This window comes from Sebastes umbrosus, chromosome 6, assembly GCF_015220745.1.
Source record: "Sebastes umbrosus isolate fSebUmb1 chromosome 6, fSebUmb1.pri, whole genome shotgun sequence".
In the NCBI taxonomy this organism is placed as follows: Eukaryota; Metazoa; Chordata; class Actinopteri; order Perciformes; family Sebastidae; genus Sebastes; species Sebastes umbrosus.
Genome location: NC_051274.1, coordinates 1,381,056 through 1,408,561, shown reverse-complemented (window position 1 = coordinate 1,408,561; position 27,506 = coordinate 1,381,056). Strand labels below are relative to the sequence as shown.

General features: G+C 43.1%; 2 protein-coding genes and 1 long non-coding RNA gene across 6 annotated transcripts in view; 2 read left to right on the top strand and 1 right to left on the bottom strand.

The window, feature by feature from the left end:
• The window catches only part of magi3a (membrane associated guanylate kinase, WW and PDZ domain containing 3a), a 185,266-nt gene extending 171,714 nt beyond the window's left edge, over window positions 1-13,552 (top strand). For 3 of the 4 annotated variants that reach the window (XM_037771389.1, XM_037771390.1, XM_037771391.1), the window contains 8 exons: window positions 530-722; window positions 1,862-2,074; window positions 4,345-4,530; window positions 4,695-4,788; window positions 6,819-6,894; window positions 7,117-7,254; window positions 9,568-9,706; window positions 11,608-13,552. In XM_037771389.1, coding sequence (XP_037627317.1) covers window positions 530-722; window positions 1,862-2,074; window positions 4,345-4,530; window positions 4,695-4,788; window positions 6,819-6,894; window positions 7,117-7,254; window positions 9,568-9,706; window positions 11,608-12,569 — 2,001 coding nt within the window. In that variant the 3' untranslated portion in view covers window positions 12,570-13,552. Of the gene's footprint in view, window positions 1-529; window positions 723-1,861; window positions 2,075-4,344; window positions 4,531-4,694; window positions 4,789-6,818; window positions 6,895-7,116; window positions 7,255-9,567; window positions 9,707-9,971; window positions 10,065-11,607 lie in introns of all 4 variants that reach the window. The other variant, XM_037771392.1, reaches the window with a different exon arrangement.
• On the bottom strand, window positions 716-16,725 carry LOC119489232. Its single transcript, XR_005207134.1, has 4 exons — window positions 16,609-16,725; window positions 4,351-4,551; window positions 1,737-2,068; window positions 716-1,624 (listed from the first exon to the last, which is right to left on the bottom strand). It is a non-coding gene; the product is annotated as an uncharacterized LOC119489232 (long non-coding RNA).
• LOC119489216 (lysine-specific demethylase 9) lies at window positions 16,115-27,506 on the top strand. Its single transcript, XM_037771395.1, has 7 exons — window positions 16,115-16,791; window positions 18,986-19,650; window positions 22,444-22,581; window positions 24,463-24,605; window positions 24,773-24,940; window positions 26,492-26,600; window positions 26,725-27,506. Exons 1-7 carry the CDS (start codon window positions 16,194-16,196, stop codon window positions 27,241-27,243), a joined length of 2,340 nt encoding a protein of 779 aa, XP_037627323.1. The 5' UTR covers window positions 16,115-16,193; the 3' UTR covers window positions 27,244-27,506.

Below are 27,506 nucleotides of genomic sequence, written 5' to 3'. Positions count from 1 at the left end.
TGTTCCTCAAGGTCTTGGTGTCTTAATGTGGTATTTTGGAGGGATAATTATCATTTTTATCAATTCTCCAGTGGTAAAAAATGGTTAAATTTAGCACCAAATCTGTGTAACAAATGGTATCAACACAAAAATTGCTGCAGCAACTCATGAAACATAAAAAAGCATGTGAATGACCATCATATGCTGCTATCATAATGATATAAACCCTTGTACACTTTCACAATTTATTTTAATTAATTCATGTTTATTTCTGATTCATGACTGGAACAACTTGACACACAGTGTTGAGCTGCATCTGAAATTAATCTTCAGGTTCCAGCTTTCAGATGATGTACACCACTTCTATTTGACATCTACTGCTGACCTGCTATCTCCCCTAAATACCCCCTGAACCCCCCTAAAAAAGACAAACACAGTTCTAAGTGGGTCTCGTAGGGGTTAAAGAATTTCAAGTGATTATTTACCATAATGCCAGTCAATCCTCATGCTTGTGTCAAGCTGTTTCTCTCGTATCCCCTTGCTTCCACAGGTGTACATCGGTGCCATCGTGCCGCTCGGTGCCGCTGAGAAGGACGGGCGCCTGCGGGCGGGGGATGAGCTGCTCTGTATAGACGGCGTGCCAGTGAAGGGCAAATCCCACAAACAAGTGCTGGAGTTGATGACCAACGCTGCCCGTAACGGCCAAGTCATGCTCACAGTCCGCAGGAAACTGACACACTCGGGTAGAGTCTGCTTTTGAATAATGGGCTCTACGTTTCTCTGAGAGCACTCAGTGCTTTTAAGCACGACTTCTTGCTTTTACTCCTTGTGTTTAGATCCGTATGCTGGAGGAGGACCTCTGAGCAGAAGCTTTGATCTGGGATTTTTAAAATCTAATCCTTTTAAATTTGTTCTGGGTGACTTCCTGGCGGATAAATCCGGATAAATGAAGTTCAGTCAAAATTGACTTTTACTGTAGGATGTTATTCTATGCAGACACTTTCCTGAATAGAAAAGTAAAGTTTTGAAAGAGGATGCCGTGTTTACTTTAATGACAGGAAAGTGAATGAAGTATTTTCACCCACCAAAATAGAAAACTGCAAAAGTGGCTTTGCTCTGTGTTTATCTGCCGAGGCTGATGGGAGCTGTTTGAAGGCCAGTGAAGATTAGATCAGCTGGTAGAGTTGATTTACATCTCAAAGGATGAAACCGAAAAAAAAGAATATGCTGAGTTTTCTTTTTCAACAGCACAAAGCCCTTCTGCATTCAGGCTTGTTTACCCCCACAAATAACCACCCCGTGAATAGTAGCAGCACTTTTTGAAATGACTTTGGATGTGATGTATTGCAACAACAGCTTTGATCGAGTCGCAGAAATTAAGCATCAATCATGTAGGGGTTTATGCTTTCAAAGCAGGGCTTTAGAGAGAGATTCCCTGATGCCGGCTGACAAAACGGGGAGTCAGCAAAGCGAACTAAAATGAAGAGAGATGGAGGTAGATCAGCGTGTCATATGAATAGCAAATTGTAAAGGGCTTTCATCTCAAGTGTAGAGATGGCAGTCTTGTATTTCATGTGTGCAATAAATGCAGCAAAGAGGCTATCTTCAATAAAGCCGCTGTGCTTTGGATTCTTTTTGGAAGGATCTGAAAACAAATTGGGAACATTTTGATGAATAAATGCTCACGGATTAAAGTGTATGTCAGCTCAAAATAAACATTTATGTTGGTGAAAGTGACGAATTGTAATGTCATTTACCATCTGAGCTGACCCTCGATGGATAGACGTACCAGTATCATCACTAGATTGATGGGATTCTGTAACCTATTGAGAGGAGCTGTTCCTGTAAGCAATCCCCCTCATGTTTCTGTGTCATTTGTCAGATGGCGAGGAGGAGGAGAACGGTCAGCAGCCCCAGCAGGTAGCGTCCGCCCTGGTCAACAGTTCCCCCAAGATGCCTCGTGCAGACGCTCCGAACGCAGTCCAGCCCGCTCAGTCCTCTCGACCGGAGTGCTTTGACGTCACTCTGCAGCGCAAAGACAACGAGGGCTTCGGCTTTGTCATCCTCACGTCGAAGAACAAGCCCCCACCTGGAGGTCAGACATTAAGAAAAACACATCTTATATACAACCTTTTGAAAAATAGTGTTATATAAAATAAATAAGGTAATTTAAGGACTTAACGGAACAGTGTGTTACATTAGGGGGATCTGTTGGCAGAAATGGAATATAATATTAATAAATAAGAATCGCTGTGTTATCGTTAGCTTAGTATGAGCCGTTTATATCTACATGGGGAGCAGGTCCTCTGCATGAAGCCGGCCGCCATGTTTCTACAGTAGCCCAGAACGGACAAACCAAACACTGGCTCTAGAGAGGGCCATTCGCGTTTTAGCGCCATCAAAATGTTAGTTTGTCTTTGGTTTGTGACCTTCAAAACTCATGGCATTCCCAACAGATTCAGCTGTACTTTAGGTTTAGTGCTAGCATAATAATAATAATAATAATAACTTGGATTTATATAGCGCCTTTCAAGAAGCCCAAGGACGCTTAACATAGACATAAATAAACACAACAAACTGAACATAGCAGTAGCTAGAGGCCATAGGCCTTGGTGAAGAGGTGGGTTTTGAGAAGTCTTTTGAAGCTGTCCAGAGATGGGGGGTTGCGGAGCTCCTATGGGGAGAGAGTTCCAGAGGGTAAGGGGGGGGGGGGCTGTCACACTGAAAGCTCTGTCCCCAAAAGTTAGCATAGACTGTATATCAGAAGTAGACGTAGTCACCGTGACGTCACCCATTGGTTTGTGGACTGCCGTTTTGGAGCGAAGCGTTTTGAAGTGTTTGGCATTTTAGCTGTAGCCTTCTTGGTTTTTTGCAACCAGAAGTGACATGAGAGGGTGGAGCTAAGTAAAACCGAACACTGAATAAGACATTTTTAGGCAACGAAAATATTAAAATTAACTGTCATGAACTGAAAACCCACTGTGAAAGGGTTAAAGTGGTAAGACGAAAACAGAGACAACTCCCAGACCGGACAACACCGTGGTAGCGACCTGTCAATCACAAGGTAGCCCCGCCCTAAAGCATCCCCTGCTTTTCTGGTCTGTCTGACTCTAAATGGGACCATCATTTACTAAATGAACATCATGCTGTATTGAAGAAGACTTGAAACTAGTGATTGAGACCATAAACTAAGTAGGCTCATTTTCTCACAGACTTCTATACAACCAGAGGAGTCGCCCCCTGCTGGCTGGTAGAAAGAATGACAGTTTAAGACACTTCCGCTTCACTTTTCAGAACCGGACACTGCACACTGCAAAAGAACACTGGAAAGAACAGAAAATGCACTTACTCTTGCTTAGTACATTTTGAAAGAACCCCCCGCTTGTAACATGTAAGAAAGGATTATATCTGCACCACAGGTTGGAGATCAGATAGTGGAGATCAACGGCGAGGCCACCCAGGGCATCACACACACTCGGGCTATTGAGCTGATCCAAGCAGGAGGCCTTTGGGTTATTTTGGGTTTCTACTAGAACATGTTTTAATGTTAAAAACACATTATTTTTCTCGTACTGTTTGTCTGAATATATCTATAATCACCCTCTGTCTAAAACGCTCCGTTTTAGTGCCTGTCTCTTTAAACCCCCCTCCCAAAAAAGCCCAGTCTGCTCTGATTAGGTTGCGAGAAATATATGGTGCACCTTTGCAAAGGTAGTTCTCAAGTTGTGGGTGGAGATACTTAGATGGGGGGGCGGTATGATCTAATGATCCTGCATGTGACATAGGAAGGGGAGCTGAACCTGAATGGCTTGTTCAATCACATGTTTTCTGATCTTGGAAGCCCACAGAAAACTGACTGGGTCGTCTTAAATCACAGTTTGTGGGTTGGTAGGAACTCCAGATACCCAAGTGTGTGTGCACAAGCACTGAAACAGTGAGTTCTTCATGATATGTCCCCTTTAAGCATTAAACATGTTAAACATCAGTAAGTAAACACTGTTAGCATGTTGACGTTAGCATTTAGCTCACAGCACTGCTATGTCGAGTCCTAGCCTCACACAGCTGGCTTGGTTGTAGTCTTGTTTTTCACCATTTTGTCTGTTTGTTTGTTTTTTTCAAATGTAAGGACATCATTCAATGAATTAAATTTTGTAAATAGGCATACTGTATATCAGATAATATCCTGTACCATTTCATTCCATGTTTTTACAGTGGAGCCATGTATCCTATTGATCCCAGTGACTCCGAAAGACTGTACAATGCTGAATTTAAAAATGCTATCTTGATTTGGGGTTACTGACTCAGTGCTGCTCAGATAAAAAAAAAAAAAGCCCAGGTTGTCATGTCTGTGTTTCCCTGTTTCAGTCATACCTCACAAGATTGGCCGTATTATTGAGGGCAGCCCTACAGACCGCATAGGTCAGATGAAGGTGGGAGACCGTATCTCTGCTGTCAACGGCCTGTCCATCATGGAGCTGTCTCACAACGATATCGTCCAGCTCATCAAGGACGCCGGCAATGCTGTCACCCTCACTGTTGTGCCTGAAGATGGTAGGTCTCAGTCCTGTGAAGCTGATTTCCACAAAGAATATCAGGAGTATTTTTCTGGGAATAAGATATCAGGGATGTTGATGCACAGATTTGCTTTGTGGCGTTCAGTAGCAGATGCACAAGATCTGCGCCTCGTACTAAATGGGTGTGTTGTGTTTTCACAGACAGCGCTCCTCCATCTGGAACAAATTCAGCCAAGCAGAGCCCTTCGGCGCAACACAGAGCTATGGGCCAACAGCCTCCCAGCTATCCAGACAGGTACACGAATATATACACACATGCAAGCATTCACTCAAGCTTTCCAGCGTCCCTCTCAAACACTGAGTCCACCGGAGACTAAGTCTAATACAGGTCCTGCCACTTGAACCACAAATCAGCCCTAAATCCTCTCAAAGCAGGCTCTGGTTTGTGCTACGATGTGGCCCATTAGCATCTCTTGTGGTCCTTGTTATCCAGAAAGACAGAAAATCCCCCCCGTGGTCACTGTTTGGATGGCGAAGCAAAGAAAAAGAGGCCCATTAACAGAGAGTCTCTCTTCCTCTTTGATCTTCCTTTTTAAACAAGATTACCTGTGTCAGACTTTTTTTTAATCCGTTGCCGCAGCAGCATAATTTTTCGCCCTCACCCGCTCCGTTTCGCTGCCTATATCAGCATGTGTTCCCCCTTCTCCTCATTTAGCCCTCTGTCCATTCCTCGGCAGCGCCCTGCCTCCCTCTGCGTCTAATCTCCAACGCATGCCCTGGGTCAGCCCGGGTTGGATATGAGCTGAGGCTGTCAGCTCGGCTGCATGAAGTGTGTAAACTCCGCTCCACGCCAGAGCTGCTGAGAAGGCCTAGACTCTTTTAGATAGCGTGTCAGCACAGCCAAGTTCCTACAAAGACATTGTAATGAGCTCTGCGAAGCATTAAAGTATGCCCCCGTTATCTTCCTGTATGAGAAACATGGCTCTCTAAAGGATTTACATAGATCTGTGTTGTATAATAAAAAGCAACAGAAAGAGGCTCCCGCTGCTGTGATATAGGCGTGGCAGTGTGTGGATCATACTGGACACAGCAGAAGGGGAGGAGAACGAGACCTATTCTCTGCTCTCTTCAATATGTGCTGTAGCTCACACACAGGCATTACTGCCAACATGACACATACAAGATGGTGGAAGATTATACATAGCACAGTACTGACTGCATACACTTTTAGGCACAAGTTTCCCCACAGATCGTATGGAAACACATGCTGAAATTGAACCTTGTAATAATTTTTCTTTTATTGTTTCTCCAGACTGTTAAGACTTTTTCAAATGCTATTTATGTGCTGACATTCAATTCTCATCTCAAGAAGAGATATTGTGCCATATTGTTATAAAGGGGACATATCATGAACAACCTGCTTTTTCAGTGCTTGTGCACATCCATTTGGGTATCTGGAGTGCCCACCAACTGAAACCGAAACTTAACAAAAATAAGCAGTGGAAAATATTTTTAGTAAAGTGAAACTAAATAAAAGCTATATCCTTTAAGAAAAACTGAAACTATATTGCCTGGGTTAAAAACGAATAAAATACGAACGAACGTAAATTCATTTCAGTTTGAGGTTTTCAGCTATAATATATCACCACTGAAAAAAGGAGACGGCATGAATTTCCGTTAACTCTCGTAACATCTAACCACATAAATTGAACAGACTTGACCCTCCAGGAGATGGTGCAATTGCTTCACTAAAGTAGCGGGAAGATTAAACATTAAACATTATGGTCATTCCTACACAGTTCTCCAACCATGTGTTTTGTATTTATATAGCTACATACTTCTGAGACATTAGAAGTGGCCCAAACAAAAACTAAAACTACCGTAAAACTAAAACTAAACCTTTCTGAAAAACTAAAACTAGCAAACACACTCTGAAAACTAACGAAAGCTAAACTAGAATGAAATCGAAAAGTCAAAACTAAAACAAAATAAAAATTAATTGGGTTTTTTTTGTGGGCTGCCTAGATCAGAAAACATGTGATTCGACAAGCCAATCAGATTTGGCTCACCTTCCTGTCTTCAGGAAGGGGTCTTAAAGAGACACGCACTAAAACGGAGGGTGAATACAGGTATATTCAGACAGACAGTATGAGAAAAATAATTGATTGATTGAAATAAAGCATGTAAACATGTTTCAGTAGAAACCCAAAATGCAACTATGCACCTGAAAATTAGCTAAATATGTCCCCTTTAAAACATGACTAAATATATTTCAAATCTACAGTCACATTATAATGTGTGTGTGTTTGGTCTTTTATGGGGTAGGAACGGTGACACTGAGGTGAGGAACTCTTTCCCACCAATAGAGATGGGAACACTTGGCCTGTCAGGCTCTAAGCAGGTAAGACCATAGCCAACATTATTATGTGTTTCTCAGTACATGACGCTTCTAATTGACTCATTCTGCTCTGGTGCCAGTTTAATACAGTACATTCTTAATCTGAGGGTTGTCCTTTTAGTTCACTGGACTAAAATATATATCAACCAGCCTGTAACCTTTATGGCATGTTTGTCAAGAAGTGCCCCAGTCTCAAAAGCTTGTATTCTCGTCTGTGAACTACAGGGCTGTTTTGTGGTGGAGCTGGACCGCAGCCAGCGGGGCTTCGGCTTCAGTCTGAGAGGAGGGAAGGAGTACAACATGGGCCTGTTTATCCTGCGACTGGCTGAGGACGGACCTGCTCTTAAAGACGGCAGGATACATGTGAGGTTTTTTTTTTTTTTTTAATAAACTGGGAAATACTACTTGGCACTATTGATAGGTCTTACTTTGGGGTTTTCAAAGTCTGACACTGTGGGCCCTCCGCAGACAAAATCAACACAACTGCACCCAAAGTTAAAATGATTGGATTTTCTACCCTTTTATTATAATATTTTTGTCTTATTTCTATTTGGGGGATAATCATGCTCTAAGTTTTGGAGCTACAGTGCCCATAATTTGGTGCTTTGGAGGATGTAGACAGGAAGTATAATGTTGCCATGGAGTGGGTTTGTTTGCGGTCAGCTAGAATTTGTGTGGCACCATTATTAAAAGTATGCCGAATTAACTACTAGTAGTTACTGTTTGCAATGTACTCCTTGATGTTCAGGCAATTAACACTGGATCACTTTGATATTGAAGAAAACTTGAAACGATTTTGATGGAGCGTCTTTTTTTCTATGGTTGCTATGCGGATTAACAGACTTTATACGTGATGGACATCAGATAATGATATCCTTAAGTGTAAGTCACACTGAAAATATGTGCATCATGTCTGTGTGTTCAGATTTTACAGAGTTGTGACTCAGTAAAGGAGTACGATTTCTTACACAAATTGGGGCAATCGGGCGATAATGGTTTTAAAGGTATAGTTTGGGTGTTTTGAAGAGGGGTTGTATGAGGTACATACATCAGTACATAGTCAGTGTATTGTCTACAGTAGATGACGGTCGACACGCCCCCAGTGTGGAGAAGCAGACAGGAGTTACCGCACGAAAACAAAGCAACGTACTAATGTGGACGGGGCCGGCAGCAAAATGTATTTTAGCCACCTAAAAGAAATGCTCACCTAAAAAAAATCAATATCAGTGTATACGCTATATTTCGAATGTTTTTGTAGGTTTACCTTGCCATGAGACAGCTATACAGTCTATGTTTCCAAAGGGCAACTGATGAAGTTATCTATGCTCTCACCAAAGCAACCAGACTCCACAGTAATTTCACCTCACCTTGGTTAGTTCGGATTCACCAAAGTCACACAATAACACAAACAAACTAACAGATGGAGGCAGCGGCAGACCAGCAACCCCCGTGTTCTGCCAAGTTTTTTCAATGGAGTCTGGTTGCCTTGGTGAGAGCGTAGATGGATACAACGGCTTCAGTTTCCCATCAGCGCTGTCTGACGGCGAGGTGAACCGGTGAAAATATTCTAAATATAGCCTACACTTAAACAGAAATTTTTAGGTGAGCCTTTCTTTTAGATGGCTAAAATGTGTTTTGCTGCCGGCCCTGTCCACAGCAGTACATTGCTTTGCTTCCGTACGGTAACTCCTGTCTGTTTCTCCAAACTGGGGGTGTGTTGACGGTCATCCACTGTAGGTAATACACTGACTATGGATAAGTACCTAATGCAACCCCACTTCAAAACACCCGAACTATCCCTTTAAAATACCTTAACTGCCTCTGTGACTTGTGTGCTCTGCTGCAGCTCCAACTGCTGACCGTGTTGATAAGCGGGCCAAATAAACCTGTCCCTTTCACCTCATCCAGTATTTTCTTTTGTCTCTCCCACTCCGTCGCACCTTCAACTCTCCCGCGCCCTGAGGGGAGGCGTGTCTCGCAGGTTAAAACCTCCGGTCTCACTCAAAAGAATCAAGAACGCAGTCACCATGACGTCCCCCATTGGTTTGTGGACTGTCGTTTTGAGGCCTCGAGTTTGACAGTTTGGCTTTTGCCATCTTGGTTTTTGGCCGTCGCCATCTTGGTTATGTGCAACCAGAAGTGACACAAGAGGGTGGAGCTAAGAACAACCGAATGCTGAATAAGACATTTTTAGGCAACCAAAATGTTAAAATTAACCTTCATGAGCTAAAAACACACCGTGAAAGGGTTAAAGTAGTAAGATGAAAACACGGACAACTCCCAGACCGGACAACGCCGTGGTAGCGACCTGTCAATCACAAGGTAGCCCCGCCCTAAAGCAGCCCCTGCTTTATGGTCTATTTGACTCTAAATGGGACCATAATTTACTAAATGAACATCATGCTGTATTGAATAAGACTTGAAACTAGTGATTGAGACCATAAACTAAGTAGGCTCATTTTCTCACAGACTTCTATACAACCAGGGGAGTCGCCCCCTGCTGGCTGGTAGAAAGAATGACAGTTTAAGACACTTCCGCTTCACTTTTCAGAACCGGACACTGCACACTGCAAAAGAACACTGGAAAGAACAGAAAATGCACTTACTCTTGCTTAGTACATTTTGAAAGAACCCCCCGCTTGTAACATGTAAGAACGGATTATATCTGCACCACAGGTTGGAGATCAGATAGTGGAGATCAACGGCGAGGCCACCCAGGGCATCACACACACTCGGGCTATTGAGCTGATCCAAGCAGGAGGCAGCAAAGTTCACCTGCTGCTTCGACCCGGCCAGGGCTTGGTCCCGGATCACAGTGAGTGACAGCTGCATGCATGCGCACGCATTGTTACCACTGCACATAGATCTACACTATAGCATATTAACCATAGAAGCTTCTGTATGGATATGCTTGATAGCAGCAGGGTGCTGAGTTTCTTTATTCTCATGCATGTGTTGCCAGCTTCTCGACCTTTCTCTCCTGTCATTCTACTTCTATCTGGATCAAGCTCTGTATCTGCTCCTGTTTTCTGCACTGGCACGGCCGTCTATTTCTACCTATTTATCTTTTCCTCCTATAGGTCTGAACTCTTCTTCCACCCTGTGCTTCTACATGAAACCAGAGCATCACTAAAGGCCTCACTGCTTTTCTTGGTCTGTCCCTAATAACCTTGGTAAACCTTGTACTTTTGCCTTTGACCTCTCCTCTCAAAGTGATTCATCTCCCAGATTTAAATGTCGCTCTCTGTCCCCTTCCTTCATCCCCCATGATCAATCGGACATAGATCAGTTAGCAGAGTTACTCTTCCCCCTGGAGGGCTGAACCAAAGCAGTGAGTCCTAGAAGAACAAGCAGACCTGCAGGAGCTGCTGGGAGGCTTCAGAGCTCTGCAAGATTTTAAGGGTATTGCAAAAAGCTGTGATGCCACTGAACACACACCACATCCTGGAGGAAAAAACCCTGAACTAGATACTGATCAGTGAGTGACAAGTGGCGAAAGGATCTGTGTGCATTCACTGGCATCAACCTTTCAATCCAAAGGCCACATTAGAATGAATTTCTACGAGTTGTCGCTCCTAGAAATCCAAAAGCTCATTTCAGCACCACAAAGTCCATCACTCTTTTTTTCTCTCTCTGGTTCTCTGCCGCATATATCTGCTCTCAATCACAGCTGCGCAATTCTTATCAGCTCGGGGGGGAAATTGAAACGTCAGTGTTGGGTGAACACTATCATCTTTTCCATTGATGGCTGATGAATATCTCAAACAAGGCAAATATTTAGCGGGATATTACAGAGGGTTATTACAGAAAGCGAGCAAGGTGGACATATTTTTTTCACAATGTGAGGATATTGTGCTTCTGTTGCATGAGATATTTAATTTAGGGCTGTCAAAGTGAACACAATAACGCGTTAATGCAAATTCGTTTTAACACCACAAATTTCTTTAGTGCATTAATGGAACTTGCGATTTTTATGTTGTAGCGGGCTCAGTTTTAAAGCTAGACTGAAGATTTTGGCATCATAAGAAACTAGACTAACCTAAGGAATCCATAGGTACCAAACATACACATACTAGCTTCTCGTGAAGGAGGTTAAATAACGCAAACTTGGGCTAAATTTTGGTGAGAAAAAATGGCATTTTCAAATGGGTCCCTTGACCTCTGACCTCCAGATCAGTGAATGTAAATGGGTTCTATGGATACCCACGAGTCTCCCCTTTATAGACATGCCCACTTTATGATAATCACATGCAGTTTGGGGCAAGTCATAGTCAAGTCAGCACACTGACACACTGACAGCTGTTGTTGCCTGTTGGGCTGCAGTTTGCCATGTTATAATTTGAGCATATTGTTTTATGCTAAATGCAGTACCTGTGAGGGTTTCTGGACAATATCTGTCATTGTTTTGTGTCATTAATTGATTTCCCATCGTAAATATATACATACTTTTACATAAAGCAGCATATTTGCCCACTCCCATGTTGATAAGAGTATTAAATACTTGACAAATCTCTCTTTAAGGTATATTTTGAACAGATAAAAAATGTGCTATTAATTTACGATTAATCACGATTAAATCCTTTAAATCGATTGACAGCCCTAATTTAATTATCTTAAATTTTTGTTGAATGTGCGAAGTATCCCATGTAAGGGATATTTTAGCTTATGCAGATCCTTAGAGTGCGTACATCTTACTTCCCATTGCTTGTTTCTCAGGTTCAAAGGACAAAGTAACCATTCCAACCTCAAGCTTTCCCAGACTTTCTGTATCTGACGGGCACTCGTCTCCGGCCTCTCCATCCTCTGTCTCCCTCTCTACCTCGGAACTGTCCCCATCTTCACCTAAAATGACCGCCCCTGATGAGTTCTCTGGGGGGGATCCCAGGGCACCCGGGTCCCCCGGTGCTGGGCAGGCGAACAGATCAAGAGGACAGCAGCTCTCTCACCACGACCACAAGCGTACCACCAGCCCCGGCACCCAGACCAGAAAACCAGGCAGGAACAACTCCAAGCCTGCTAGTCCCAAGAGAAACGCTGACGGCCGGGCGGATCACGAAGAGCGCTGTCAGAGCCCCAGGAAAACCGAGCGAGGACACGGCGGATCACTGGAGGATGTGAGAAAAGACAGAAAAGCTCAAGGGCAGAGAGACCACCGTTCCTCTAGCCCCAGGAAGAGCTCCAAGAGGGATCATGACCCTGCTGTGCCTTTAAAGAACCTGGAGGAGCCCCAAAGCCCCAGGCGTCCAGCTGGCCAACAGCCCGGCGTCACCTCTGGAGAAGGGAGGCACAAGGAGGAGGATGCAGCCTACTGGCAGGAGAGGGGGGAGAGCGGAGACAAAAGCTCGGGGACCGGCGAGCGCCACAAGAAGAGCAAAAGGGCCGAGCAAGAGGCAGCGGCACAGAAATCCCACAGGGACAGGGCAGGGTCGGATCCTGATAGCGGCACCCTGAACCGGAGGAGTCGGAAAGAGAAGGGGGAATATCGGGAAAGCAAGCACCACGGGCCAACCGAAGAAGCGAACAGGAAGGATCCCAGAGGTTCAAGCAGTAGCATCCAGGACCCCAGTTGCAACGGGACCAGCACCAGCAAGAAGGCTCCCATCACCCCCGGTCCGTGGAAAGTTCCCAGTTCTGCCAAGATCCAGTCCCAGGTGGACACAACGTACGCGGATGTCTGACGTCCTCCTGCGTGTATGAAGAAAAAGCTGAGCCTCTGAAAGATGGACATTCAGAATTGGAAGGATTTTTAGTTTTTACTTTTTAGCAATCTCGAACAAAGCAGATCACTGTGTAACCAGCAACATAGCTTCTCATTGCTTTTTTGTTTTGTTTTTCACCCAGTTTGCCTCGGGTCGGTCAGTTTGCATCAAGCTGCATCAAGATGTCTGATCTGACACGCGTGCTATTAACAGGATAGTGCAGATGAAGTCTATTTTGTGCCAATCAGAGACTCCGGTTCTAAAGAAGCTGCTCCGTATTGCACTCACTGTGAGACTGTTTGTGGGTAACGGGATGAAGCGTTCTCCCCGTCTACCCGCCTCCATGAAGGATCCTGCTCTTTTTTTTCTTTTTGTCACTATGAAGGTTTAAGACATATTCACGCAGTCACTCAGCTTTTCTTCCTGGCGAGATAGATACACTGTCGCTGTCACTGACGGATGCACTAGAAAGTGAAGCGGGTGAGTTTCTCTTAAAGGGTGACAGAGCGTCTTCTACTGTCTGTTTTTTTGGAGAGCCCGACTAGAGTTGTGAACTGTATTTAGCACATGAGAAGACTCTTTGACCCCATTAGCTTACCAGAGGGTGGACAGACCACCCCGGAGCTTTATATGCATCAATCAGCAGACCAGATACTTGTGGTTATAGTTCTAATGTTTGTTACATGTGTGTTAATAATAAAGCATAATGTAATTTATTGAAATTATATGTAAACAAAAACCTAGTACACATATCCACGCTGAGTCATTTCACTTTTAATGTGGACTTAATGATGGAAATAGAATGTGTAGACAAGCATTGGCATCTAAAATAATAACACTATGAAATCTATACATTCTATTTCTATGATCTGTTAAACGGTCACACAAGCCTGATTCATAATGTCGTCTACTGTTAGCACCTCTGTATTTTAGGTCCTCTGGCTATGTGTGTGTGTGTGTGTGTGTGTGTGTGTGTGTGTGTGTGTGTGTGTGTGTGTGTGTATGTATACAAGCTGACTTGTAGGCCTGTGTATTTTAGACGTCGCTGTAGCATCGACTATAATCTGAAACATATATTATTATTTAACAAAGCGATTACACATATATTGGCACATCATTTAGATGAGTTGAATTAACAGAGCTTTGATTGTAAGAAGAGAAGAGACCTCTGCCTTCAACTTATAATAACAATTTGTATTTTTATCATCACAAATATAGGCACAAAACATATCCTTTCGCCTCGTTCTAACCTCCAAATCTATTTTTTTTATTAAGTACATAACCCATAATGTGAGGAAAAATAGTATGTAAATAAAACCAGACTCCCTAAGAATGCAGTTAATTATCCACACAAATAGGGGAAGTCATCACAATATCCCATTAGTGGTTGCACACAGTGCATAATGTGAAAATGGCTTGACTGGTTATGTGGGAGTCCTATTTGAAATTAATTACTTACTAATTACTGAAATTTATTTAATTGAAAAATGTATTCATTTCATGGATGCATTTTCCCAGATGAGAAAATGTAGTAATGTAATACAATTCACATACAATGTCATCTGGGGGACTTAAATTTAATTAAATTTCAGTAATATATATATATATATATATATATATATATATATATAAAATGTATTGGGATCAGCTGTGCCCTGTTCTGAAGACAAAATTTGGTGTTGTTTAAATGTTGCTACCGTGGAGTACAGAGACATCTAGTGGTTCATTAACTGCTATTCACATCCGAGTCATTGCTCGAACCGTTCCCCTACCCCCCTCCTCTCCCCCCCCCACCCCACCCCACCCCCTCCATCAGCCTGTTTAGGGATGTACGGCAGTAACACATGCATCTATTGGTCTGTGAGACCGCTTACTAATTTATTGTCCACTTTATTGTTGATACGATGGGCTACTGTATTATTTACTGTTCATGCCATTACCATGTATGATACTGTGGCCTTGCATTGCTCCAACATATATAAATATATTAAAAAAGACTTTTAGTTTTGACATCATGGTAGTTGGAAATGTTTATAAATTGTACAGCACCTGTATAAATATTTGCCTTCATGCAGAAAAGAAGAATCCTCTGTAAATCGTTTCATTATTTTTTTAAGGGAGCCGAGAGGAAAATGATATAAAATGGGTGAAAAGAAATAATGTGGTCATGGCATTCTGTTCATGCACTGATAAATAAAGGTTTACTGAATAAACATGATTCAAGTGTTTTTGTTTTTTTGTTGTGGATTTAGTGCAGTGACTATATCCTGTTGATCCTGCACTTAATTTTTGTAAGTAAAACAATTATAGGCCTGTTACAAGATTCAGAAGTTTTTACCTCTTGTACAGTTTATATTGGTACTGTAGGTGTGCCACTGCAATATTACTGTTTCTAAATGTCTTTGACTGCCACCACAGATGCTCTTAAAAGACCCAATTTTTCAAGTTTTTCCTAAGTCAGGCGTCCATATGAACTAGGGCTATATTTAACGATTATTTTCATTGTCAATCAATCTGTTCATTATTTTCTCGATTAATTGATTAGTTGTTAGGTCTGGAAAATGTCCGAAAATGGTGTTTACGGTCATAGGGGTGTAAAGAAACCATGAAATATTCACATTTAAGAAGCTGGAATCAGAGAATTTAGATTATTTTTTTTCTTAAAAAAATTACTCAAACCACTTAATTGAAATAGCTAGCTGGCGTTTCATTTAATAGTTGACAACTAATAAATTAATCGTTGCAGCTCGGGATTGAAACAGGTTTTGCTTGTTGCTATCATTTATCCCATTAATTCCGGTCTGATTCTGCCTATTAAAAGGTTGTTTCCAATTTAAGTCCCCAGTCCTCCTTTTGTGCAAATACACATTCTTAGTTTATGTGTCAGTTTCTTTAGTATAGACAGTGTTTCTGTGTTCAGCTGCAGTGAGAGATAGCAGGAGTTTTGTACCTAAACTACTTTACTACTACTACTACTATACTTTGGATACTCTGGAAGATGCTCACTTGATTTGTCTAACTCAGCCTGCTGAAGCATCATATTTATAAACTTTGAAATATATTTTTGCACAGAACGAGGACTTTGCATTTGTCCCCCAGTACTTACATTGAAAGCTTCAGGAAGGGATCTCTTAATGACCAGTTTACACCAGTAGAATGATAGAAACCTGTTTCAATGTACATATGGGGACTTGACTAATGTTTTAGGGCAGCTTTGAAAAAATGGTGAACTTAACCTTTAATACAAGTCAGTGGTGTTTGACACCTCTAGTGTGTCATTGTGAAGCTGAATGACAGTAACAGTATGTTCTCCTTCACGTTGACAGCATGTCTCACTAGTGTAGACTGGGTAGTTCTGCCTCTCGTGGCTGTGTTACATTAACCATTACGTCAGCTGAACAGAAGTGAGTGCGTGCGAAGTCGCATGCAGTCAGAGTACATTACACTCAAACTCCCATGTAGCTTTGCAAGTTACGCGTGCGCAACAGACCCGAGATAGCGAAATGAACTACAAACTAACGGCAGGAGGACTACACGCTTCATGTTCGGGCGCCTGCGCAGTAGGAACCCCCGAGCCCCTTTAAATCGAGCCTACGTGCAAAGATGGCAGCCCGAGTCGACCTGCTCAGAGCCAAAGTAGAAGAAGAACAGGTGAGGGACAGTCTCGACAGGTTCATTAAAGAGGAGAAGAAGAGGAAGAAGAAGAAGAGGGAGCTGTCGCCGTCGGCTGACAAACGGGAGAAGTGTGTGAAAGAAGCGAAGAAAGTGAATCTCCATCACCACCAGCAGCACCATCACAACCACCACCAGCAGCACCAGCAGCACCAACCCGCCGAGCAGTGGAGCCAGCAGCCGCATCAGCTGCAACACAACCCGAAACCCCACAAGTTCAGCGCGGAGAAACATGTCCTGCACAGCCACCACCACCACCATCACCATCACCACCACCACGGTCACAGTCTCACCAACGGTACAAAGAACCCGACTGTACCTCCATCTCCTCCGCCGCGGAACGTACCAGAGCAGCTGCAGAAGAAGCTCGCGGTTCCTCCGCAGCCAGCTGCGCTCTTCACGATACCGCCTCTCAACCTGGTCAAGGCCAAACCTCAGGATGTCCACGAGAAGACCCGGGACAAAGACCTGAAGCTGAAGCTCAAGAAGGAAAACACAGAGGCCAATGTGAACTTGAAGAAAAAGAAGGGTGAGTTTTATTATTTTCTGCATGTCCAAATCTTATTAAATAATGGATATCTGTTTTTAGATATCCCCATAGGGGTGTCCAGGGACAACACAAGTCATTGACAAGTTGCAAGAGGTGACTCATGTTCTTCCTGCCCTGTGTGTTGGTGCTTGTGTATGTGCATGACAGATAAACTGAACAACAAACCTATTTTGTTAGGCATTTTGGATTTTACTCACCTATCTTAAAGCTGCAGTAGGCAGAATGTTTTTGACATCATTGGGCAAAAATCCCATAATAACCTTTCAGCATATTGTAATTCAAGTGTTCTGAGAGAAAACTGGACTTCTGCTCCTCCTCATGGTTCTGTTTTCAGGCTTTAGAACATCTAGCCCGTGACGGGAGACTTTGGCCAATCACAGGTCATTTCAGAGAGAGAGCGTTCCTATTGGCTGTTCATTCAACGGAGGCAGCTGTCAATCACTCGTAAACTCTGATCAAACGGTCAAACTAGGCAGCGCTGATCAAATATGAATCGATATTCTGTTACTGTAATGCCTATTTCTCTCCTCAGATGTTCTCAGAATCATCTTGTAGTGCATGGTTTAGCTGTAAACAGCTGCTCAGAGACGGCAAGGCTCCAGCTCGGTTCTGATTAGTTGTTTTCCTCCGGTCTGTGAAAGTTTTATGAAAATAACTTTTTTAATCATGTTTGCTCCAGTTCTACCTACTGCTGCTTTAATACCTAACAGTAAGTGAAAGGCGTGTTTTGGTTACCAGGTTTCAGTAACTTTTACCTGTTCTCTAACAGGAGAGGCACACTGTACAATGGAGCCATTATAAAGAAGTAAATAGATATATAATGCCCCCAAATTCCTATAAATTTGTGGTCTGCAGTCCAGTGTAAGTCAATTGAGGGTGCATGACAAATAATCATCTTTTTGGTGCCCTAGATGACATTCAGATTTAGAGTCTATGGCGGCGACGCTGCTCTAGGGTTATGGCTCATGTCCACAGCCTCCGTCCTTTCCACGCCTCCCATTCATTGTCTATGTAAGCAGCCGTGCAATGCATTCTGGTAGCGCGGCGGCGCGATTCGAGAGACGGGGCGTCGCGTTGGCAGCTCCTCATTTGCATAAAGTTGAGGTCTAGGCTACTTTATGCAAATCGAGGGGCTTCTGGCGTGACTCTCCGCCTCTGGAAACTCCCTAGAAAATTTAAACTAACTGCTGTCGATCTAAAATAAAGACGGATTCAGCAACTGCACGGCTTATTTCTCGCATAAAATGTTTTCAGAAACACATTTCGGTGAACTATTTCCGTCATATAAGAGAAGACAGTTTACAAAAAAGCAGCCATGTTGGTTCTGGTTTGAAAGCTGTGAGCAGCAGCCCACGAGAGAAAGCGTTCGTCCAATCAGGTGCCGAGTGCCTTGTGTGTGCAGCCCATCAAGTCCAATGCTGGGAAGTGAGGCGATCCCTCGCAATAAAAAACGCCTCTGTGGACACGTACCATCAGGGTTAGGATTCAACCCCAAAGAACTCTAACTCTAACCCTAGCCTCGTAAACCGCAACACACATCAGACATCACAATTGTTTTAAGACACAAATTAAGATTTTTATTTTCATAAATAACTGTAACTTTTGGTCCCTAATATTTTTGGCTTAAAAGTGTTTAGTCAGTTTCACTGCAATTTACACTAAACAAATAACAGCAGCGGGCAGATGAGAAAGTGAGAAAGAGAGTTACAGGTGTGAAAAGTGTATTTCTTTCTTTCTTTCTTTCTTTCTTTCTTTCTTTCTTTTTTTAATTTGTTACCTCAATGCAGAAAATGATTAAGGGCGCCCACCGGCATTTATTGTTTTTAATTATTATTATTATTATTATTTTTATTATTATTATTATTATTATTATTATTATTATTATTATTTTTAGAGGGTGACCAGTAGCCTCCCCCAGAAGGTTGCGCCCAAGGCAACCGCCTATATGGCTTATGCCTTAAGCCGGCCTTGCTAATAACAGATAAGTTTGATAACTCCTGCACAATAATGTTGTTAGTGTGGGAAGCCATTGCATGCTAATTAATGAATTATGCATTATTTAGAAAATAATCAGATGTAGCGTTCAGCAAGGTCACAGAGCAAACTTCAACTTCCCCTCCACTTTGTACGTGCACCATGCCCCTCTGACTTCTACTTATCCCTGTACCTGCAGAGCCAAGGCCCCACATTGACAACGTCAAGTCTCTAACACTGGAGGAATATCTCCTGAAGAAGAAAAAGAAGAAGAAGAAGCACCGTGAGGGTGAGCACGTTGCCAAGAAGAAAGTCCGGTACATGCACAACAAAGCGGTTCAGACTGTGTGTGCAGGGCTCGGGGCAGATCTCACCCTGCCCGTCCGCCCTGATCCGCCTCTGCCTGCTACCGTGAAGCACGAAAGCAATCGCCCGGCTGGCAGAGACGCTAACTACCAACCCCACCTCCACGCTCTCAAACCCGGACACGCCTCCTTCCTCTCCCACCAAGACCACTACATCCGCAGCTCCTGCCTGCAGACGGGCACTTGGTGCGGACGCTTCATGCACGAGGAAAGGCAAGCCAACGGCGGGGGGTTAGTTCTGCACGCTTATGCTGATGAGATAGCGCGGCTCAGCCCGGCTGAGATGGAATGCTTCGCCCAGGAGTTTCTGGAGTTGGCCTTCGCTGAGAAGCCTCGAGGTGCAGCCGCATACGCCTTGGCAGTGGTGCACAGTGCGGCCGCCTTCTTACCTGACTTCCTGGACTACTTCGCCTTCAACTTCCCCAACACACCAGTCAAGATGGAGATACTGGGCAAGAAAGACATCGAGACCACCACCATTGCCAACTTTCACTCTCAGGTATGTAAAGAGGCAAGTGGTCTTTGTACTCAACAACTGCACTTTTATCACAACAAGATTCACAGATCATAGCTTCTGATGAGAGCAGTGGCCATTTGGTGTTGGTCAGCTTCTTTTTTGGATTTGGTTTAAATTAGGGCTGCAACTAACAACTATTTTTCATCATCAATTAATATGATTGTTTAGTCTATAAAATGTCAGAAAATGGGGTCTTATGACTCGGGTCAGAGTACAGATAGAGAGAAAATGGCTCACAAGAAAACAAGTACAATGTACAGCTGTTAATTGAACTATTTCAATCAGAAGATGTGGATGTGGAAGAAATGTTCATTGAACCGCCTCACAGTGAGAGTGGAGACGGTGCAGAGGATAGTGGTGAACAGTGGTGAACGGCTAGATACTGTTGCTGACCTGATAGTTGTGAAACATGGAATCAAAGAGAGAATGTCCCTGGATGAATCTGTGCTGAATCTGTTACGTGCTGTGCACTGTACTTTTTCTTGTCAGACATTTTCTCTCCATCTCTCCTCTGACCCGTCGTGACAGCCCAGCAGATCAGGAGGTTAAAAGTTCAAGGCCTACTTCAAACACCTATAGAAGCACAGTTTATAGAAGCAAACAGACATACTTCCAGAAAGTGCATTGAAACTAATTCAGATAGGAGGCCCTCAAATGTGTGTACTGGAAATTAGAAAACTTCCTGCTTATTCTAGGGCATTTTCTACCATTTCTGAAAAAACAGTAGTCCCATGTGCCCAAAGACTAAATATAGTATGATAAGAAAATGGCTGTATCTCAGAGACTACAAGGAGCACAATCAAGCATCTATGATCTATGATGGTATCTATGAACTCATGACAAGTTTAATATCAAAGATATGCACATATATGCAGTGAGAAAAAAATATTTCATATGGAAGACATATAATAAACACAATTTTAGTGTTTTTCCTCATTTTTCAAAAATCCAGACTTTGACCATTGATAAGTGTGATTTTAAAAAAAAAAAAAAAAAAAAATCAAAGTTGTCCTATTAAAGGTACCGTATGTAACTTCTTGCACTCTTATAAATCATTGCCGGTCGGTGTCTCATGCGCGCTCCCGTATGGCTACGCTGTTCCAACACAAACTACACAGGAGCATCAAAACCGCAGAGTTCTATCTAGTGAAGCTCGTCTGTTGTAACAGTGTTAACTCTTCCTGCTCCAGCCTCCCGACTGCAGTCAGAAGACACAGGGGAGACCGTAGCTTTGGTCTCCAGGACCAAAGTCTCTGATCCTCTGCCTGCCTGCCCTCACTCACACTTCGTGCTCGTTCTCACTCGCTCTCTCGTGCCACTCTCACGTGCATGGGCGCACACTACACACTGAATATCTAGTGAATGTACAGTGGACGTTTGTGCAGAAATAAATGCTGCAGCTCCTCCAGACCAACAGAGGTTTCCCGTGTCGTTTCCTGCTGCTGACTGAATAGATGGTGCTCCGCAGAGAGTAACAATATTGTCTCCGACCAAAACTCCGTTGTCTCCCCTGTTCCTTCTGACCGCGGTCAGGAGGCTGAAGCAGGAAACACAGTATCAACATCGATTCATGGATTTAGACCAATCAGAAAAAATGTTGTGGCATTTTTCCTCCTCATACTAAATATAGTCTTTGGGCGCAAATGGGTTAAGTGACTAAAAATAATATAAATTAGTAAATTAGATCCTTGGATAATAGTGGATTAGATGACATGTGTTAAAAAACAACAACGACCTGACTGTAGTGTGTTTAGGGCATAAAAAGAAGTTCCCAGTACAGTAAATGTAGGACTGTTCGCCACCCAGTAGTTGACTCAGTCCAAAGTACACTCTATAAAATCTGAAACCCGTGCTGGTGCCAAGTTTTCCCAGTTTTTACAGAGATATAATGGAGTCGCCATTACCCACACTCACTGCCTGAGAAAGATGGCAGAGAGGAGACAGAGTGAGCCAGGATTCCTCCATGTGTGATGTTACTATAGATCTGCAGAGGACAGACAGAGCTCAGTGGTTCTATGCTTACAGTATGTCGGCAAAGTAGACCTAGTTTGGTCATTTCAATACTGAAGAGAGAATACACTGATGCTTTGAAAGCAGAGTGATTGCACTAAAATGCCTCGTTGTATATCTACTGCAGTTTGCTGGGTCAGTGCTGTACATAAAACTGCACACTGTCTGATAAAAACATATTATATTCCCAGCACTGTTCACATACCAGGATAATAACATTATGCAGATTCATAGCCTTAAAACCAATGATTACAGTCTGGCATATTTTCTATGTTACCTTCACCGTGGTAGCTTTGAGTTCCTTTGTAAAGAAGAAGGCATCTACATATAATAGTTTAAAACTCATAGGCTGTGGTCTGCAGCTTATCTCCTGGACACACTCATAAGCATGTAAGGAATCCATCAGTGTGAATGTGTGTGGATTTTCAGAGTAAAAAGGATCCGTTAGGCACAATGTGCTGCTGTAGCTTCGTCACAGCCACTCCCCTGTGGTGCGAGTGCAAATTCTACCTCCAGCTTAAAGGATTATGTCAGACAAACATATATTAACATATAATATTGTAAGTTGCATACTGCTTCCTCGGAGCGGTGATGACAACGCCAAGGAAGTGAGGATGTTTCGGTACAGCATTAGAAATCTATCTTGTAGATATATAAGAAAATAGATATAGAGTATACTACTGTGTATATAGTACGGATACAATGAGTGTGTAGATTCGAATGGGACACATTGAATGACAAACTGTTTCTCTTGTCCTTCTGTAGGTGAGCCGGACTTACTGTTCAGGAACCTACCGGTCCGGACCCATGAGGCAGATCAGCTTGGTGGGAGCTGTGGACGAGGAAGTTGGAGACTATTTCCCAGAGTTCCTTGACATGCTGGAAGAGTCACCCTTTCTCAAGGTCAGAGCAAGATTCACTTTTAAAATATAATAATAATATTTTTATAAATAGTCTAAGGACCATATTGGAGGGGAAAGTTTGGACTCACACAGCAGTAAAGTTTTTGTAGCATCAGCATTATGTACTGAACCACACCATGGCAACCTGGCTGGAACAGAAATGTTTCTGCTCTGGCTGCCACCTGATTGGATGATTTAAACTCGCAGAGCATCCTAGGGGTGGGTGAAAAAATAAGTAGAGCATAGCATCGTGATATTTTGCATGGCAATATTGTATTGAAACATGAACGTCAAGTATTTATCTTTTATTATATAGACTATTAACATCTTGACAATCCGGCTGCTATTCTGTCTTTCAGAGGTTGTCGGGGGTTTTAAAGGTAGAGTGAAGATACTGGTAACATATGAAACTACAAAACCAAATAAACCCATTGGTACCAACCATGTCATGTTAGCTTGTCGGGAAGAACGCCAAATAATGTTCCAAAGTTTTGCAAAAGTTTGCTAAGGAAAAACCAAGGAGGGTGAAAAGAGGATGTCACACGTCATCATCGCGTCATATTATTGGGGTACAACACATGCCCTGTCCGCCCTCGCCAAAATTGAGCCAATAGCAACGCACGTCCGCAGCTTCACTTACATTGTGCATGTGTCATACCCCATAACTCAAGACCGTGTCCCAGCCTCTTTCAATAAGCCTTGGGAAAAACTGGCATGACCATCTCCAAAGGGTTCCCTTGACCTCTGACCTCAAGATATGTGAATGAAAACTCTGAGATGAACGGAGTGAAAACTGTATCTTACTAGATAAGACCGCTGTTGACAAACTGCATAATTTGCAGTTGAAAAAAGGTAATAAATCGTAATAGAGTGCTACAGGAATGAGTCCTAAAACCTGGAAATGAGTTAGCATTTTAGCACTTCCGGTTCCCCTCATCAAGAAGTCAATGGGTTTTTAGATAGATGCCTGAAATAAGGTCTGTGGTTAACACAAACTGAAGAGACTTTAAAGTTTTGTTCTACAATATAAAATACATCAGTAAATATCCCACTCGTGAATTTTGAAGCCTTTATGTCTCTTAAAAAAGACGGTTGCTAACAAGTGGCTAAATGAGACTACTAAACGTCATCACGCCGACTCGTCCTCCTTTACCTCCTCATTGTGTTTACTCGTGCTCATGCAACCGTGGTGTAGTTTGTTTATAGCCTAACGTTAGTTTTTTACTTCTGGCGATTGCATTTAAAAATCATAAAAGTGGTGTTCATTCGTGAAGATTATTTTACGGAACAAAACGTGTAAATATCATAAACGTGTGTTTGCCACAGAGTTTATTTTCTGCAATAATCCAAAACCCAATGAAACAATCCCAATGGCTTTTTGTCGAGGGAAACCAGGGCGATGCTAACTTCCGGGTTGGCCTACTAAAATACGTAATCCCTGGAGCACTCTATAAGATTGTATCGTGATAATATGGTATCGTGGGGCCTCTGGTGATTTCCTCTCCTAGTGCATCCATCATCTGTCTGTTCTCCTCTAAACTTCAGGCCAGAGTCACTTAATATGCTGAATACAGTATGTTTCACTCAAGAAGCTCATAAAGAAGTGTCACACTCCATAATAACCCCATTGCTGATTCATTGTTATTGCTGTAACATCTGTTCAGTCTGTTGTACTTTTCATAACAATAATGTCAGCATAAACTAAATCATATACAGTATTTTGTTATTATTTTGGTGGCTTGCAATTACGTTGTTCATTAGTTGCATCACAAACCTACTATCTGACCAACACAGCTGTGTGTATGAATGTGTGTGTGTGTGTGTGTGTGTGTGTGTGTGTGTGTGTGTGTGTGTGTGTGTGTGTGTGTGCGCGTCACCACAGATGACCCTACCGTGGGGAAGCCTCTCCAGTCTGAAGCTGGACTGTCGCTCTCAGAGTGACGATGGGCCCATCATGTGGGTACGACCAGGGGAACAAATGGTACCCACTGCTGACATGCCCAAGTCTCCATTCAAAAGACGAAGGTACAACCCCAGCTGCAAAGGAACTACATAAACACAGTTCCATATCCATATGATAAACAATAATTGTTGTGATTATGACTTGAGGCATGATTGTGAAAGTGCTGACTGAAAACCCGTCTCTTCTTGTTCTTTCCCTATCCCCCCCATCCTTCCATCTTTATGTCTAGGTCCATGAATGAGATCAAAAATCTGCACTACCTGCCGAGGGCCAGTGAACCCAGAGAGGTTCTGTTTGAGGACCGGACTAAGGCCCATGCTGACCATGTAGGCCAGAGTTTTGACTGGCAGAGCACTGCTGCTGTGGGGGTACTGAAGGCAGTGCACTTTGGAGAATGGTGAGTGTCTTTTGATATGCTTTAACAGAAATGTTGGGAAACATGAATGTTTGCAGTGACATAATGGTATGTGATGAGGAAGGAGTATACAGTATGTTTTGGTAAAAGAGCTTGCACTTCAACAATGGGATACACGGTGGAGTGCTAGACCCAAAATCCAATAAGCATAAAAAATGTGATAGAGTAGCACATCCCAGATTTCCAAATCAAGGAGGAGAAATTCCTAACGTTTCACTTGTTTACTTGGCTCACAGCACGGAGTCTTCTTCAGAGCGTTTGGAGTAAACATATTCAGTTCAGTAATATACACAAGGGAAGAGTTAACACCCAGCTGGGTGTTGGATCCAATTATTTTGGAACCAATCACTTTTCTTTTCTAATGGCTCTAGATACAGGGACCAATCACAGGCATAACCTATAGTTGAATCTGATCCAAACCCCATCACATACAGTACTGGGCTCCACTAAACACTGTTTCTAGCCGTTATTAGTTCACTATTAAGACCATACACTAGATGGCAATATGGAGACACGTAAATATACCTCATTCGTTTTTAATTATAGGCTGGTCTTACAGATGATCCTGTATCATCGTGGTCAGTGGTCACCTTCGTAGTCTATACGTTTATAGATTATAGTCCTAACCTAAAAAGCATTTTAAGCTGAAGACTTGGTGTCATAGTGTTCAGTGTGTGTATCCAAAACATTTGCCTCTGGGCCAGTGTCTTTAAAACATCACCTCCTCTAGTAGGCATCATGACTTTCTCAATCCCACGGAATTTGAATGAAGATGGTGAACCGTGGTTTGCTTCAGCATAATGTTCTGCAGTTGCATGATCCATATTGCCTGTGCATATTGCAGTTTAGTTCTGATATTCCTTGTTTAAAGGAACAATATATAGCACTGGCAACTAGCGTTTAAAATGGGTAACGGTAGTCCAAATTCAAAACATCGGAGCCGTGGCCCGTCCGCTACTCTGGTTTGACTGACACATTTCTACAATTTGGGGGTTACCTTCTAGACCCGACCGTGTTATCCTCTGGCCAGCAGCAGTAGTTCGAATCACTTCACCGGCTGTCTGTCTCAAATACTCGCTGCTTTGATAACCAGCTGCACACGGACCACAGAGAGATGTGCCGAGTCTTTTCAGGTCGGGTACAATCTAACATTAACGTTATCACTGTTGATCCAGATGGTTTGCTTTCTTCCGTGGCTGCAGAGGGCAGATTGAGTAACAATTAGTTTCATATGTGGAAACGAGGTGTTGAAATGGGCAGTGGATGGGGTCACACCGGCCAAACAAAAACGGATGTTTTGGACCGGAATGTAAATTTCTAAAGAGGACATACTGGCTGTAGCATTGTTGCCAGAGAAGCCAGTATGTTTCCTTAATCTCTGATGAACATCATTTTCATTTTATGATTTATTACAGTAAATATATTACATAGTGGTCCTTTAAGGGGTTGTTTGGTTTGTCCGACACACGCTAGACCATAGGGACATAGTAACATGTAGATCAGTATGTCTGTGTGTTTTGTAATCCGTTCCAGGAATAACCGACCTCGGATAACCAAAGACGTCGTGTGTTTCCAAGCTGGGGACTTCAATGAAGTGGTCCACAGGCTGCAGCTGGATCTGTATGAGCCCCCAGTGTCTCAGGTGAGATCTGGACTTTTCATACATAATCAATTAGGATGTGTCATGTCACATCTTTATTTCTGATTATTATACTACAGATCGTGCTAAAATGTTAAACCTGAAACCACCGTTTGTCTTCCCGCAGTGTGTCCAGTGGGTAGACGACGCCAAGCTCAACCAGCTGAGGAGGGAGGGCATCCGCTACGTCCGCGTCCAGCTCTGCGACGACGACATTTACTTCATCCCGAGGAACGTCATCCACCAGTTTAAGACGGTGTCTGCGGTCTGCAGCCTGGCCTGGCACATCCGCCTCAAACAGTACCACAGAGAGGGGGAGGGCAAGGAGGAGGAGCGGCGGCCCAATGATCTCAGTGCCACCTCAGGGCGATTCTCTTTCTCCTCTCCTGCCAGGCCTGACACCACCGTAACCCCCTGTGCACGACCACAGGGAGACAACATCCAAGGTGGCGTGGCCAAGACTGAAGAACCTGAGTTCCAGAGACCGGCAACACCTCCCCAGGAGCCTCAGCCAGCCCCTCCACAGCCCACCAAATCCGTTCACTTGCCCCCAACATACCAGGATCCCCTCCTTTACTTGGAAACAGTCCACTCTGGATGCCCACCTTCACAAGAGCCCATCCTTCCACACAGCAGAGTTCCCTAAATGACCTCTCTGCCCAGTGTGGTAAGAGCCTATATGAAGGAATCGTAGACTAAAACTGACATCTGTCAATCAGGAAGCCTTTAAATTATTTGTTTTTGTATCTTTAAATGTTGATAAAATGTTCCCATATGTTTCTCAGCCAAAAGGATTTAATGGGACTGTGTAACACATTTTGTTCTTTTTTTATTTGATGGCACCTGGAACTCTCTACTGTCTCATTCAAAAGGTGTGAATCATAAAGAAACTATTATTTTTAGATTGAA